This window comes from Cinclus cinclus, chromosome 17 (assembly GCF_963662255.1).
Source record: "Cinclus cinclus chromosome 17, bCinCin1.1, whole genome shotgun sequence".
Lineage (NCBI taxonomy): Eukaryota > Metazoa > Chordata > Aves > Passeriformes > Cinclidae > Cinclus > Cinclus cinclus.
This window is the reverse complement of record NC_085062.1, coordinates 11,693,935-11,710,869: the sequence shown is the minus strand read 5'-3', so window position 1 is coordinate 11,710,869 and position 16,935 is coordinate 11,693,935. Positions and strand designations below refer to the sequence as shown.

Genomic DNA, 16,935 nt, shown 5'->3' with positions numbered 1-16,935 from the left:
TGCACCCCATCCTTCCTGTCCTTAGTGAACTGGAAGAACTGGTCAGGAGGTTAGTGATGGGATCTACCTGTGGCCTGACTGCAGTTTTGTCAATACTCATGGCTCATTCTTCCCCCCTCGAAAAACAAACAAAAAAACCCAAAAAAACCCAAACAAACAAAAAACCAAAAAAAAAAACCAAAAAAAACCAAAAAAACAAACCCAAACACCACAGTCACTAGAGTCAGCAGGAACACTTTTATAAAAATATAATTTACATTGATTATCTCTACAAGGCCACATCCATGTTTATAAAACTCCCATTAACTTCAGTATTAAAAATACTTTAGGAAGATCTAATTAAAACGTTTTAGTCATGTAATCCCAGGCTCATCCTTAAAGCATTTATTTTTACAAGCCAGGAAGAGGAAACTAGTGTTCGTGTGGTTTCCATCCTTCAAAGAAAAAAGTCATTATTACAGCATAAAGAAAATACCCAGTTAGGATAATGAATGTGCAGCCAACTGGCCCAACATAAAACCAGGATGCAAGGAAGTAGAGCATCAGCAAAGAAATCAGAGTCCTGTAGCTGGCCAGAAACCTCAGACTGATCCTGGGTCCCCAGTGCTGGCTCGTTCTGTCCCTCATCACAGGGCTGTGCCTGATTTTCTGTGCGAGCTGGGGGTTGGTCAGATGATAGCGACAGAGTCTGCCAACAAAATCATCCCTGGAGCAAAGCATTTCCATCTGATCAGCAAACTGAGGGAAGAGGCATTTAAAAGTTAGTGTCCTCCTGCAAATGCTCTCATAAAGTAACTTAGCTTATGATTTTCTTCATTTAGAGAATGAGGATTATAGAAAATGGATGAAAAAACTGCACTTTTAAACAGTAGAACTGTCTTAGTACAACTTGCCTTGTGTTTTCATACCTAAGAAAAGAATTTGCTTTTCCTACTTGGAAGCATTTCATTCTGAATGTTCAATCACAAGTCCTCTAATAAATCACATTTGCAATGCTTTGTGTAGGAAAAGCAGAATTAGGGGTAGAGAAGCAGACCTCATACTAATAGGAAATACCCATCTAGACCACAGTGAAGAAGATGGAGTAAGAACAAACGGAATGTCACATAGGGCCAGGTGGAGCACAGAACAGAAATGTGCAGTGGAAAGGCCCAGGGAGGCAGGGCTGTGCTTACCCTGTGGTTGAGCTGCGAGGACAGGCGGAACAGGAGACGAACCAGAGCAGCATTTTCATAGCTCCGGATGGGCTGGAGCTCAGTGTCCCCCTGATACTGCAGCTCAAACCTACGTAAGCCATTTATGATCTGGAAATGGGAAAATAAACACCTCAGCTTGCAGCTCCCTCCTGAAACACCTTTCTATTGGCACCTCTCTTAGCCCCAGGTAAGTTGCATTTCTCTCCATCATAGAAGAGATGAAGACGGAGAACTTGTTTTTTCAAGAACATCCCAGGTAGTGATATGGAATAGTTTTTCTCTCACCTGGTACCTTCCCAGGGGTGTAAGAATGAGGCCATTCTCACTTGCAATGCAGTCTGGAAGCTGTTTTTTTCCATTCTCATCTTGAGCTGTCCCACACTTCATCATCATCTGAGTCAGCTGGGCTTCACTCAGCTATGCAAGAATAACACAGTTCTAAAGCTGGTGTTTGTTCCACACCCTATTTATTTCTCACTTAACAAACTCATTAACACTGGAAGTCTTTAATAGCCAGCTTAGATACCAAGAACTGCTTAATAGCACCTCAGACATTCAAATGAGATAAACCTCCCCAGATTTGTCTGTGCTTGTCCAGTTCTAGAGAAATGCTCTGGTTTGTTTGTATCTCCCTTAGCTCCCAAGGAGTAACAAAGAGCTGTCTCCCAGGGCAATTCTGTACAAGGGAGTATGGCTGCAGACAGTTCATCCATGGCTGCAGCTGCATTTTTACAGCTCTACCTCTAGAAGATATTAGAGAGTTTTCAAAATTGCCTGTTTGGAAACATGAGGACAGGCTTGGTATAAACAGGTTTGGTATAAATTATACGGTCCAAAAAAGTGGTCACTTAAAGTAGGTTTGATACTTAGAAATTCAGAACACCTAATTCCATCTATATTGAAAAGGGGTTTTGAAGCAGGTAAAGTTGAGATGATGTCAGAATTTACTAGCAAGGTAAAGCTATGGACAGCTTTGTGACCCCAGGAAGTACAAGAGACAGATGTACATCTGACAAATTCTGACTCCTGTTCTTGCTGCACAAGTTCTTAGAAAGATGCTACTTACCTTAAAGATCTGGCACAAATATTCCAGTGCCTTCTCTAAATATTCATCTGTTTTTTTGATGCTGTCCTGCCCAATTTCATCAAGGTCATTGCCTGTGTAGGAACCATTCACCTCAGATGGCGTGAATCTAAACCAGGAGAAGAAGGACTGGCTGGCCATTGTCTCTGCAGAATGGTCTGATATGGACTTAGCTGTCTGCTGTGCCTGACAAATTAACTGGGCCAGTTTTAACACCTAAAACAAAAAACAAACAAAACAAAAATGTGTGGGACAAAGATAAAAGGACTACTAAGAGTCAATAAATGGATAAAATTGTGCCTTGATAGCTCAAAGTGAGAGCAATCCCAGTAAAGTAAATCCCTTAGTGCATATGGATTTGTGCTGACTGTCAGCTGAATTTCCAACAGGGCAGAGGCAGTTCTGTTGAAGCATTTAAGAAACCTCAGTGCTGCTTAGGCTCTTCAGCTGCTTTTTTTTTCTTTTTCCTGCTGCTTTTGTCTGACTTGTTGGCAGGTACAGATCAATCAGAAGAAGCACGTTTGAGAGGAAATACCATATACTGCTCCAAGGCTGTTACCTTATTATTTATCAAAGAGAATCAGATTTTTGCACCTGAGATGCCTCAGGGTCCAGAAGTAACTGTCAGCAAACTAAATTACTCAGTAAAGCAGGGTGTGAAGTCTTCCAGTCTTAACTTTCCTGATATAGATGCTCAGCACTGAGAAAACATGTCACAGTAGGAAGGCAGGTGACAAGGAGCTTGTTGCTTACCAAATTCCTGACTTCTGCACCAAACATCTGTTTATACTGGAAGTCCTGTCCTTCCAGGCTGTAAACATGACTTTTCACCTTAAATGAGGCATCTGTAACAGCTGGAGACCGTGATGACAAAAAACTCCCACCAAGAGTGGGGCTCATAAAAAGTCGGTGTTGACGGTGGGAAATAACAAGTTCTGGCTCCAGGAATAACTGTTCTCCTAGAATTTGAAAAAAGCAGTGAAGATGGTTACACGATACTGGTCTTGCTGAGGAAGGTCAAGCTGCCTTAAGGCTGCTGGGCAACTTTATTTAGAGAGAGTTCTAAGGGGAAGGAGGCCTTAATCACTGCTCGTTATTTACTTGTCTCTGTCAGCATGTATTTAATGCAAACCATACAAAGCAGCATTTTAAGTTAGTAACGTTTTTCAACAAAAGGCAGTGGAGAAATACACTTCAGACTTTGCTACTTGTCAAATCTCACCAGTCCTAAATTCACTTTACCCTAATTATCCTGAATTGCATGCGTGACTTTTACTAAGTATAGAGATATATTTTCAGTTTTCAGAGATACATAAAGTTTAAATCCTGAAGTACATAATGAACTAATACAAGTGTAAGAAAAACTGACAGCTGTAACTGGGTTTATTCTTTAAAGAAAAATTGAGGCATGCAATCTGTGGTGATTAGAAGACAACTACAGACTTATTAAACCAATTGACAAATATTAGTGAAGACAGACTTTTAAATGGTGAGACAGCATGAAAAATGGCAGAGAAGTCCATTCACCTCAGTGCCTCTGAGATGAGATACAACTACTGTGAAGAAAGATTGAGACAGAACAACACAAGATGTCTAAATATCCTTTTACCTTTCAGGATCATTTCAGCTAGATTGGGCTGAGCAAAGACCTTGGCTACTCGGAATACCATGAGGGCATTTTTTGGACTGACCAAGTCTGTTCGAAGAGCTCTGTTCAGAAATCCCACAAACAGCTTGGTATACATGAGCAGGTTTTCTTGAATGAAGGCAGCCCTGCCAAAGTGAGTACAGGATTTGTGAGTACAGCTATTTAGAGAACTGTTATTTTGTCTTCTACCAAATAAGCCACTAAGGGAATGTTTTATTCTGTCTCTGGGAAGATGGTCAATTTACACTGAGACGAAAGAGTACTCTCAAAACAAAAACTGGTGCTCTAAGAAATCAGTCTCTACTCTTATATAGAAATTTAATTCAGGTTGGTGCACAGTCCCTGAAATCCTGGTGTTTTACTCAGGATCTCCTTGAGGTTTGGCTCAGATCATCCCAGCTGCTCCCCTCCTCACCATTTGTCCGAGACGCTGCGAGGCAAAGGCTCTGTGCTTTGTGGTGGCTTTTCAGGTGCATACCTCCAGGGCTGCAAGTAACTCAACCACATCTCAAGAACCTAAACAAAATCACACATAAACCCACATGAGTGCAAATTCTTTTTTTGGAAAGGAAGGCAGGAATGGTTTTTTGTTAGTTTTTTAATTTGTTATAGAAAGAATTCCACTGGTCTAGAAAAGAGAGATGTAAAGATCAAGAAACAGCTGCTGAACAGCAATAACTAATAACAAGTTCTAATAACTAATAACTAGTTCTGTTGAGTACAGGCTTAGCTGGAGAAGCAGGTACATACTGCTCTGAAAGAGGCATCCAGAGGCCAGTGGCCAAAACAGTGTTGCAGAAAGATATAAAGCTTCTCCTGGACAAACCGAGGTATCACAACCCTGCAAAGAGATTCAGACAGTGACATGTACAAACTGGCAGCAAATTTTAAAAACAAAACACCCATCCCTACCAACAACCCAACACACTTTCAGAAATGCAAATAGAGAAAGAACTGAGCAAAATTTGTTCTTTTTTACTTGAAACTGCTTCAAGCCATTGAATTTCAACTCAAGTAAATAAATACCAAATACTAAATTAACCTTGGCCAGAATCCTCTAGTAGCATTTTCTTTTCTCTATAGACTAGTGCAATAGCTGCTGCTGAAGCTGCCCTCCCTCAGAGGATGTGAGAAACGTAATCCATTACTCTCATGTACTTTTAATAATGTACTTCTGTATTTAGCATCAACACGGCATAATTCAACCTCTCAGAGAAAGCTGAGATTTTCATGGAGAAAGCTCAGCTTTTCAGTTCAGTACATTTCAGAGACATGCTCATGTACCAACCTTTTAAACTCTTCCAGTGGGCTGGCTGTGTGGGAGTGGGCTGAAGGGGAGAGAGGCTCTGGTTTCAGGCTGTTGCTGAAAGCATGCAGATGTTTCACAAGCAGTCTTACCACTAGCACATGCTCTTCAGTGGGCTTGAATGACTCCTAGATTCAAAGCAAAAGAGAAGCAACTAATGAGTGTCATTTGCTAAACGTCCAGGGAATTCAGGAAAAGTATACTGTCAGTTCAAAATACAGGAAATGCTCTCTTCCTTCTAGGTTCTTCACCATAGTTTGTTGCCACCTGATTTTGGACAGGCTTGCTCCCCAGGACAAGCTGCATCAATCTTCTGCCATCAGTTCACTAAGAAACAGCAGCATATTTGGATTGTAAGAAAAGTTGTCTACAGTACTCTAATGCACTGGATTTTGGGCTAGCTTTAAAGAACAGAATAACTCGTAGATTTTGACTTACCCCTTTCTGAAAAAAGAATATTCAGCCTTTCATTATGGCTGTAAGTTCATTGCTGCAGGACAGCAGGTCCTTTGTTTATGCTCATGGCTGGCTTTACTGAGTTCTCCTTCCTATGCTGGTACTCATCAGCCTTACAGGAGAGAATAATCCTAGACAGTTACAGTAAGAATAAGAACTGTTTCAAGTCCTGTAAGATCCTGTTGGTTCTAACATCCTCCCATAGCCTGGGTGGGAGCAGCACAAGGAGTGATGGTGAGCCACAGTGATGCTACTAATGAGCAAGGGAGTGTTTGACAGAGCAGAGAGGTGAATGAGGCAAAGATGTGCTGGTTCTCCTGGGTGGGTCTGCTGCTGACTGTGCAGCCAAAACACAAACTCCTCTGCTACTGTCATCTGCTTTAATAGTCAACTAATCTCAATCCACCACTGAAGGCAGATTTTGAGATTTGTATTCTGCTTCACAAAAATTGAGAAGAATAACGTACATGAAATGTAAGTTACAGCAGCAAATATAATGGGAAGTGCTGGAAAGGTGTATTGGATTAGCTGCAAGAAGTTTGGAGTGCTTGAGGCAGGGAGGGAGTGTGTGTCTGTCTTCATGCCCACTCTCAGCAATGTCTCAGGCAAAGCAGATGCCTTTTTTACACCCTTTAAGATTTTGAATACACTGTGACATTCACTCCAGGCTCGATGACAGACACAGTCCTGTAGTGCAGCCAGACCTGAGACCCTTCTAAGAGAGGGATAAACCTTCACCAGTTCTAATGAAGGCTGGGCTAGGTTTTGACAGCTCTAACTTGTATCAGCACGTTTTCTGCAGTCCTGATGAGTTTATGCAAGAAGGCAGAACTCCATGAAGTTGTGTGGCCCTTGGAGTTTGGACCAAGATCTCCACAGCTATTAGAGAGGCTGAGTACTCTGCTACAGGCCTTGAAAGGGTGTCACTTTAAAAATTCCAAGCCCCCCTTGAAAGTACCTTTGGAATTTACAAAACCACCCTATTTCAATACATCATTTTGGGTGATGTTAGTAGTTTTTCCACATAGCAGTTCTTACAACTTTCTCTTAGTCTGGATCACCACCATTATGAATGTCACTGGTTTAAAAACTACTTTTCCCCACAAGTGTTTTTGTTGTCAAACCTTTTTTGCACAGGATGGATGTATGCCATTGTTAATTCTTAATAGAGTAATTAAATAAATGTAACAATAAAAAAGATTTAAAGGAGTACTTTGTCTTCCCTTCTAAACAGCACCTTGAGATATCATAGCACTTAATTAAAACAAAAAAAAAAAAAAAAAGGATTAAAGAGCAGGGAAATGCCATGTAATGCTAAAGAGCTTTATAGTACAGAAGCTTAGCCCTCCCCATTCCCAAAATGAAGACCCAATGAATAAAGGGCTGAAGTAGGGAAAGAGGAATCAGCAATCTGTTCCAACAGGAATGTTTTTGCATGCACATTTCCTGAACAATCTGCAAATGTACCACTCGTGCTTTTGCAAAAGTGGACAGTCAAGTTGACATTGCCACCACAAATTTAATATTATCCAATGACATTTCCTTGGCTAAAAACCCCCAGATATTACCTACCTTAATCTGGGTGACAGCCATTCAAATTCTGATCTTTTCTTCCATGCAAGGTTTGCTTAAATGACTACTGTGTGAGAGGCAGAAATCTGCCATTGGTGAAGTCAGCTTTGGTGCCAAAAACCAGCATAGCTGGTAAATGTTACATTGCAAGAATGCATCTCTAGAAACAGAGTTTCCAATTAGTCCTTAAAATATGCTTGAGTTTAACACTTGTCTCGGTGACCTTTGCTAATATTTCTCAGTATGTGTTTCACGGAACAATTTGGTGAATTTCAATGCACTGTTCTCAAATTAAAACACCACACCTTGGCAGAAGCTGCTGTACAGCCAGCACCAATACACTTCGCAGATTACATGATGGAACGAGATTATTAAAAAGGAAACAAAATGAAAAGATGGCAATACTTGGTATGCGTGGAGGGCCTGGTAGCTGGATTGGGCAGGACTACCGTGGTGTTTACTGGAGATACTGAGTCGGTAGTGGAGAACCTCCAGCTGAGACAACAGAAACAAAAAGGAAGGGGGGAGGGAAAAAAGGAGAGAAGAGAGCAAGAGAAAAAAAAAGTGAGAATGAGCCCAAGGAAGAAGGGTGGGGGGAAAAATGAACATCACAAATACAGTCAGGGACAACATATCACAAAAACAACTGCAGCCACAGTATCCTCTTTTTTTCTGGTGTTCAGTAGACTGATTTCACAGTATTTCTTACCCTTTATCAATGTCGAAATACAACTGAGAACAGGTGTCAAAAAAGGCTGCTCTCTTTGTTGTGCTCAGAACAAAGACTGGTGGGGGATATGGATCTTTTGCCAAATGAATTCCCCATTTCAGAAGTAAATTGAACTGCAGCAACAAGGATTTACACACTGTTACAATGTTTTATTAAAAATGGAGTAAGAAAGCAGTATTCTGCAAGCTATTTTACATCTATTTTGAAAACTTTGTCATTTCTTTCTGTTCTGCTGGAGAAGCACAGTTCGTATGAAGAAGAAACTCAAATTGGACTTTCCTGTCCAGAGAAATCCTGTCTTCTCTCCACTTAAAGGCCATTTGGGAAGGCTGCAGGACTTGTGAATTTCCTCAAAAGACAAAATTACTTTTGCTATTAGGGAAATATGACACAACTAAAAAGGCAAAGACATACCTAGCACAGTGTTATATGCTGATGCAAAAGGCATCTTGCCATAACACTGAAGTCTCTGCAAGCCTCAGCCAGATCTCTTCCTGAAGGAACAACCTGACTAGTATTTTCTGACTATGATAGTGAAGAGGATACTGTAGCAACAGTGACACACGTGTATGAAATCAATGAAAAAACATAAAACAAAAAATGTACACTACACAGACCCCAATGACTGTTATCAGGCATCTAAACTAACTCTCCAGATCACACCTCTGCTGTCTTTAAACAGCCTCTACCCGATCTCTTCTTCTGTCAGCTTGGCAGCTTTTGGTTTCACACCCTCAGAGTGGCAGGACTGTCATTGCAGGCTCCCCAAGAGCTTGGGCAGATTGTCTGCTTCCAAACTGACTGCCCTGCCACAGGAATCTGCAACCCCCTGGATTTTAATGGGTGTTTCACATGCAGTGCTGGGGGCTGAACACCTGGCATTGGAAGGTCAGGAAGCATCACAAAGTTTTATCAAACTATTTCTTTTTAAGGGTTTCTTGTGGTCACAGCAGAAGGGAATAGGGAAAAAGATGCTGCACACCTGGACTCTAGATCAGAGAGAAAAAAAAACAAACAGACAAAAGAAGTGGAAATAGTTGAAGTAAAAAAGGAAAACAGTGACAACATAGCAAATAGCATCAACCTCAGGTTCACGGCAGACCTGAAAAGAACTCAAAGCTGTAATGTGTATCTTCTCAAAAGAAATTGTTTACTATTCATTCCCATTCTGTCTTCTACTTATAAAGGGAAGTCTGTCTGGAAGACGTTAATGTCTGGAACACGACATTAACAAGGTTTAAGGAAAAATCTAAGATTCTCCTTCCAAGAAAGTTACTTATCTGTCTTGGCCCAGGAAAGCAAACAAATCTGGCTGCTGGACAAAGTAAGCAAGTTCTGCAGAACCTCATCCCACCTTCCAATACAGATATGCAGCCACTTCCAGTCACTGATGGTCAAACAGCTTGAGATCCAGGACTGAATGGTCACTAATTACCCTTCCTCCCAAACACACAGAAGGCTAAACAGAATCAAGTGAACCTCCATAATTATTGATAATTTTAAGAATAAGGTATAGGGCCACCCTGGGTTTCCAGTTAAGCTCTTTAACACTTGTGTTAAAGCAGAACTTACACTTCTGGATGTTCTACTTCCTCATCTGAGGGACTACAAGGCAGACTGTTCTCTGTCAGCCCACCCAGTCTACAAAGTTCAGTTTAAGCATCACTGGCTAATGAACAGTCCTGCCCCCAGCTGATCTGGAACCTTTCCTCAGTCCTGCAGGAAAGATCCTTCATCCACTTAATGCATCTCATGGGGAATTCCAGTCCCTCCATTCCACTGTTCCACCCCCACAAAGAGGAAGACTTCCTATTTTACATGTTCATGATTACTTCCCATCAAAGATGAAACTAAAATACCATCAGGGAGTTACGGCCTCAGGTTGTGGCTCAACACACCTTGTGGAAGATCCTGAAGTGCTGATTTCAGAGAACTGTAAGCTCTACCTAGGCCCTACTCCACCATAACGTGGAGAGTCATTGTCTGCAACTGCTGCTCCCTAGTGCTAGAAGAGAGCATCTGAAATACAGAGGGTGAACAGAGGAGAGAAGTTTAAAGCAATCATCATTTCTGGCCTAAGCACAGCGCTTGATGCACAGAGACTGGACAGACAGACAGACCAAAGGTACTTTAAGCAAAGCCTTTCCATCACAGGTGCACAGCCATGCTGCTGGGAGTCCCAAGTGGAGACTTTGCAACATTAGTGAGTTTGCATTTTGACCTCAACTTTGAGAATAAAAGACAAAACCCATCCCATTTCAGCTCTCCAATGTTTTTCCCTAGCAAAATAGAAATGTATTTTATTTCCTATCCTGTGGAGTGAAGGATTCGAATTTTTCAATCAACTCTCATATTTCACTTCCACACAGGAAAAAATACTGGGTAGCTTTTATTATTTCTCTCCCCTTCTATGAAAGTCCCACTGAGATCCAGAGGGAATTCAGAGGATCAACATTTTCTCCTTCAAATTCCCTTTACATTTAGAATGCCTTCAATCTTAGCCTCCCCAACACTCACTTACTCCTTACATGCAGTAGTTTGTTACTGAACAGGCCACCACAAACTGCTTACAACAGTGTATTATCTGAGCAAGAGCTTCTCAGATAATCCCAATTCTGTAGCTACAGAACTGCTTCTGACACCATTATGGTGAAAAGCATATTTTGGAACATGAAACAATAAAAATGGCAGTTTAGTAAGATTCTTTTTTAATTTGGATTTAGGCTAAAACATGGTTATGGATGTTAGAAATTACTAAGTGGTATTTCAGTAACAGCTGCTATCTCTGCTGGAAATCAATTTTAGCTATTTTTAGCAGTCATGTTGCCCCAGTGGGATTTAACACAATGGTTTTATAGTGGTATGTTCTCAATCATTAGTACTTTGACATTGATGTTCAGATTGTTGTGACCATCCCACAAACTCATCTTGAACAAAAAAAAGAAACAAAAACCAGAACAAAACTAACACAATTTCTGCAATGAAGGCAAATCTGGATGACACACTTATTCACAACACTCTTAACTAGATTATCAGCTCTGGCACACTTATGTAGATACTCTGGTAAGTTATTTCTTTCCTTTGGACCAATACACAAAAAAAAACTCCGCACAGAATAGATTTATCCCAAGGTAATAGCTCAACAACCAGGTGATGTTCATGAGTGCAGTAAAAACTATTACCTTGACGTGAGGGGACTGCATTTTCTGATACATTTCCAGTGAATAATGATGAAGCCACATTTCAACAAAGATCTGCAAAACAAATATATTTTCTCAGCTAGGGAAAGAGTAATAATCCCACACTATCAGTCAGAAGATAAATATAAGGAAGACCACAATATACAACTTGAAAACTGAGAGCTGTACGGGTAAATAGACAGCACCTATTCAAGATGTTTCAGTTATCATGCCAATGACTGAGATGACAAACTCTTAGCACCTGCCAGGCATCAATTACTCAGCTCAGTATCAGAACAACTGCTAAATCCAGATTTTCTTCTCATTCCCTTGATAATGAACAAAACCAACTTGGCTGTATTTAACTTTAAACAGCCTTTGCATAGAGTTAATGTAAGATTTAAAAAAGAAAATCTGATGCAGAAACTTTTCCAGAAAAAATACTCAAATGCCTGAGATCAGTTGTTAGATCCTTAGCCTAAGAAAAGGTATTAAGTGCTTTTCTAAGCTACATCTTAACTGCTTCACAGTGGTTCTTTGTTGCATTAACAGGAAGCAACAGCTGCACTGCTCAATTCCAAAACCAAGCTAAAGCAAACTGGCCTAACTGCTTCTGCTTTTAAAAAATAAACAGATCCCTCAGTGAGCAGCAAAAAACGGTTCAGGGCATTTTCTTCCTTAAATGCAACGTACCTGAAGCAGTGTTTCTGATCTCCAGATCTCCTGGGAGGCTGGGTCAGCGTTCACAGAGGGCTGGTGGGCAATGTGCCGTTTCAGCAGGCTGGTGTGGTGCATGCCATAGGAGGAGAAAGGCACTGCTGGGGACCTTTGAAGACAAATGCATGGAAAGAGGGAAGTCAGGAAGGCCTGGTGCAGTACAGGGGGTGTACGGGTGTATCGCGGCTTTTAATCAGTGTTCTACAAAATCAGTACTTTATTTCAAACTTCGTAACTGATTATACATTTCAAACTTCTGCAACTTCCTGTAAATATTAATCACTTCAACTATAACCCAACACTGCATCACTACTCCTATGTAATGAACACATACAGATGGAAGTGTGGAGGTGTTTTCTACTGGTTTGGCTTTGTTCCAACAAGCCATATTTTGTCTGCACTGCTCCCACAAATTGCCCTTGACACTGGAGCCATTACCTGGGAGTAGGGGAAGGGATGGCTCCCCCAGGATTTGAAGAAGGTGGGGGAAGGACACTTCCTTCTGTGGGTAGGAAACACTTTAGGTACGTGTCCACCAGGATGAAATAAGCACTGTTGGAAGGGCTGACATGATGGGTGGCAGGTGAGTTCTGTAATACACACACACAGGATACACGTGGGGTTAAACACTGCTGCTTTATGCCAGTGCTGGGGAGTGATGCTAGACTCCCTTCACATAAAAAAGCAGAAGCCCACTGGTTAGAAAGGGTGAACTGGCAGCAAAGACTCCTTGGAGCAAAGGTAAATGAACTGTAAGAAGAGTTGCTGCAGCAATGACTGTAAGCAAGTAGAAGAGAGGGAACAACAGGCAGAGGAACCAAATAACCACAGCCCACAGCACCAAGCTGTCACTCTAACTGCAGAGAAATCCTTATTGGATATAGGGGAAGAGAAACTATTTGGAACCCATTGCCTGCTCCTTGCTGGCATGAGACTGCTTAATGGTGTATCCAAGGTGGGTATTTTGTTTATTATCCAGTCTTGGATCATCAAGCCAACCAAAGCAATCATAAATTCCAACAGAACAGATGAAACTGCTGTTAATTTAGCTACACAGCACCCCAGCAGGGGTTAGAGCATTACAGAGAAAGGGCAGTACTACTTAAAGGGAAAAGAATGTGAAAGGTACTTACTTTCTGTGTAATCAAACTAATTGCAAAGTAAAACATGTAATATTCAAATGGATCTGGAAAAACAGAATTAAGGATCACATAATAAAAACCAGGTAAAGTTGTTAGGTATTGGAAGATGCTGAATAGACACTACATTTGTACTTTATTGGTGCTAAAGTACCTTGCTAGAGCTTTTGAGCAAATTCACTGTTGGCTTTTTGCCTTCTAGCTAACTGAAGCATTGGTAATTGAAGTGTTCCCTGTATGACAAAGTGTGTTTGTGCTACTCTTGGCACATCTGACTATTTCAAACTGAAACCAGCACAGCTACAGCTACACTGCTTCCAAAAGTACTCTAGCTGCAACATGAACATGCCCTTTTCCTACCATATTGCATAAACTACAAGTAGTTACAAAAACAAAAATTGTGAAATACAGGCTCTACTGAGAAACACTGGGAATTTTGTTGCGTGATTAAGGCCAGAAATTCCTCCAACAAGGGTTTACAAGAAGACACATTTATTTAAAATTGTAATCGAAACATTTCTAATCAGCCCAAACTCTTCAGTATGACCATGATTTACCCACATACACAATACATGTAGATCAGAAACAGTCATGATCTCTCAGTTTTAGATATTTAAAAAAAAAATAGATACCAAATGATTAAAAGGATACTAAGAGCTAAATTCAAACCTAAACCACCAGATGAAGGAAACTGGACTTTGTTGTGGTATAAAGAGCATTCTGGTAGAACTTGCTCTTGTATTGAAGCCTTCACAGGGCCCTGAAAGACAGAGTAACAGAACACTAATCTGGCTACTCAGCATATTGCAAAGTATGTTTTCAGATAGTGAGATTCTGCATTGCAGCATTCCGGGAATTCAGCTCAGGGGGATTTCATTGCATTGCAGTAGCTCTGTGTCTAAATGCAGGGTCTTTAGAGACCTCTCAACTTTCTCTCTGAAAATGAGTATTCAGTATTTTTTAAAATTTGAATTCAGTATTTTTTTAAAAGCCTTCTCCAAGACTTTTCCAGTTGGAGTGAGAACAGCAGAGTATTGGTGTTTGGCTGCTGGTGTTGTCCATGTAATTGAGCTGTGGACCAGCAATCACTATATATTTAAATGAGGTCTCCTTTTGTTAAAGACTGTAGGACTATCTGAACCAATTTCTAGATAGCATGGAGGTGGCAGCAGTGGAAGAAACACAGCCAAACAACTCTGCAGATGAACACTTTTGTTGGAAATGTGACACTTGACATCCAGGATAGCAGTCAGACTTTAAACACATGGGCACACAGCATAGGCAGGGAAGGCACTGCTCCATGATAAGTTTAGAAAACCACTTTCAGCCCTGCAGCTACTAATAGCCACACAACTCTCTCTGGGGACAGAGTAAGAATCACAGTGCAGCTTTCCTGGCTGAACACACATATCCAGCTGCTGAGAACCACAGTCTCCTAGAGATCTTTATGGCTGGGAACTCTCCTCTTCCAGGAGCCATTTCAAGAAATAGGTCTGCTCTAAACCTGGAGCACTGAGGCTCCAGGTCCAACAGCTGCAACAACAACTACATTCCCTTCTTACAAACTGGTCAGTTACTCACTGGAAGATATGAGACTGGGAAATCATATCTGTACTCTTCTGCTTGGAGTTTGTAAACCAGCTTCATCATCGGGCCACTGCAAGCAAGCATCAGAAAGTGAATCCCATGGTAAATACCCTCTGCTGCCTCACTTCTGTGAACTTAGGTTTGCACAATGGTCATCTGTTCACCACTTCATTTCTTAATCTGTGCTGAAATGAATGAGTTTACCTGGGATCCAGGAAATCCAAAGCCACAGAATATTCATTAGGATTTGTCCTTCCTTGCAAGCAGCGAAGATTCCAGCCCACGATGATGCCATCCAGGCTGCCAAAAATGCTTTCCACCAGCCATGGGAAGATGCCATGTAGTTCCTTCAGGGAAACAGACACAAAGAATTAATGTGCACAGTTCCTCACTTGGACAATCTCTACTGCATGTACTAGAACAAACAAAGATATGTCTGCCATTTATTTATGACTGTTTCTGGATTATCACTGGGCAGATTGTCCATTCAAAACACTGTGTTATAACATGTCAATTATGGGAGACATCCTGATTTGAGATCCTACTGAAGTTGCAACAATGCTCATGAGCATCACTTGCAGTTATCTGCCACATTTTAAAAACAGGTTTTCTTTGCAAACTGAGGCTGGAAGGTATTAATTTAGAGTGGTAAAATGAAACAACCCTTCCTTTAATGACTAGAAAAAGGTTCTTAATTCTTGGCAACACTGGATTTCCGCTGTTTCACTGGAGGCCACCTAAGCTCAGAATCACAGCATCAGTTAGGCTGGAAAAGAGCTGAGATCATCGAGTCCATCCCGTGACCAAACACCACCGTGTCAACCAGACCTGGCACTGAGTGCCACATCCAGCCCTTCCTTAAACACCTCCACGTGGCTCCACCACCTCCCTGGGCAGCCTGTTCCAGACAGTTTGTCTTGATAAGACAGAGAGGAACAAAGAAAACAGAAATACAAAAAGCCCAATTCCCCTGAAACTTGCCAAGCAGCGAGGTTCTGAAAAAGCTAAGACTGCTCACCTTGGCAGGCAGCTCCTCGATGACCGTCTCCAGATCGTGGCACCTCTGTGCAAACGGTTTGTTGACACAGTCCGCCTTCAGCGTGGCCTAGGACAAACCACGGGGGAAATCCGATCACGGCTGCCTTGCAGGACAGCACTTACCGCGGCCACGACGCGCGAAAATCCCCCCCAAGGCCGCTCCTCCGGCGCAGCACTCCTGCCGGCAGCCGGGACTGCACGGGCCGACCCGCGGGTGCCTTCACAGGGACAGCACCCGCGCACCGAGACACCGCCGCCCGCTCTTCACAGGGACGGCACCCGTGCACCGAGACACCGCCGCCCGCCCTTCACAGGGACGGCACCCGTGCACCGAGACACCGCCGCCCGCCCTTCACAGGGACGGCACCCGTGCACCGAGACACCGCCGCCCGCCCGCCCGGCCGGCCCAGCTCCCGCGGGCTCGCCCCGCTGCAGCGCGGCCATTCCCAGCGGCAGGAGGAGGCTGTGCCGCCGCAGCGCGGCTGCCGCTCGCACCCACCAGCAGGAAGCTGGGCTGCTGCAGGTGCGGCCCAGCCATGCCGCGCTCCGCTCCGCTCCCACAGGCGCCGCCGCGCTCCCGCCGCCTCCCGCGCGCCCCTTTTGCGTCACGGCCCGCGCGGATGACGTCACGGCTGCGTTGCCATGGAGACGCCCCGCGCTGAGGGAGGGCAAGGCCCGTAGCCGGCGGCGCTGGGCACCTTTGTAGAGCCGTGGGATATCCTGAGCTGGGAGCGATCCGGGCCAGCTCCTCGTGGTGCACAGTTCATCCCGGCAGTCCCAGCCTGGGCCTGCCTGGGAGCGTTATCCGAACTCTCCTTGAACTAGGTCAGGTTTGGGCCCGTGAGCGCTGCCCTGGGAGTCCCTTCCAGTGCTCGCACGGCCTCTGCCGGAAGAACCTTTTCCTGGTGTCCAACCTAAACTTCCCTTGACTCGAGTGCCGTTTCCTCGAGTTCTGTCCCTGGTCACCAGAGATGAGAGCAGTGCCTGCCCCTGCATACCTGTCGTGAGGATGTTGAAGACAGCACTGAGGTGTCCCCTCAGCCATCTCCAAGGTGAACCAAGTACCCTCAGCCACTCCTCATAAGGCTTCCCCTCCAGACCCTTCCCCATCCTCGTGTCTCCCATTTGGACACTCTCTAATAGCTTAATGTTTTTTTTATGCTGTGGTGCCCCAAACTGCACACAACATTTAAAGTGAGGCTGCCCCAGTGCAGAGCAGAGTGGGACAGTCGCCTCCCTAGCTCGGCTGGCGATGCTGGTCCTGATGTCCCCGGGACACGTTG

General features: G+C 43.2%; 1 protein-coding gene across 3 annotated transcripts; it reads right to left on the bottom strand.

The window, feature by feature from the left end:
* Positions 1-61: 61 nt before the first annotated feature.
* On the bottom strand, positions 62-16,223 carry SMPD4 (sphingomyelin phosphodiesterase 4). 3 transcript variants are annotated; one of them, XM_062504602.1, is made up of 19 exons: positions 16,152-16,223; positions 15,633-15,719; positions 14,819-14,961; positions 14,609-14,684; positions 13,679-13,787; positions 13,022-13,074; positions 12,327-12,478; positions 11,865-11,997; positions 11,175-11,246; positions 7,668-7,757; positions 5,217-5,362; positions 4,679-4,769; positions 4,344-4,444; positions 3,890-4,053; positions 3,034-3,239; positions 2,263-2,496; positions 1,482-1,613; positions 1,176-1,304; positions 62-738 (listed from the first exon to the last, which is right to left on the bottom strand). In XM_062504602.1, the coding sequence occupies exons 1-19, from the start codon at positions 16,188-16,190 to the stop codon at positions 412-414; spliced, it is 2,484 nt and encodes an 827-aa protein (XP_062360586.1). In that variant the 5' UTR covers positions 16,191-16,223; the 3' UTR covers positions 62-411. The 3 variants fall into 3 exon arrangements, with proteins under 3 accessions (XP_062360586.1, XP_062360584.1, XP_062360585.1); XM_062504600.1 differs by lacking the exon at positions 7,668-7,757 and having other exon boundaries at positions 16,152-16,198; XM_062504601.1 differs by lacking the exons at positions 7,668-7,757; positions 14,609-14,684; positions 14,819-14,961 and having other exon boundaries at positions 16,152-16,190.
* Between the last annotated feature and the right edge of the window lie 712 nt (positions 16,224-16,935).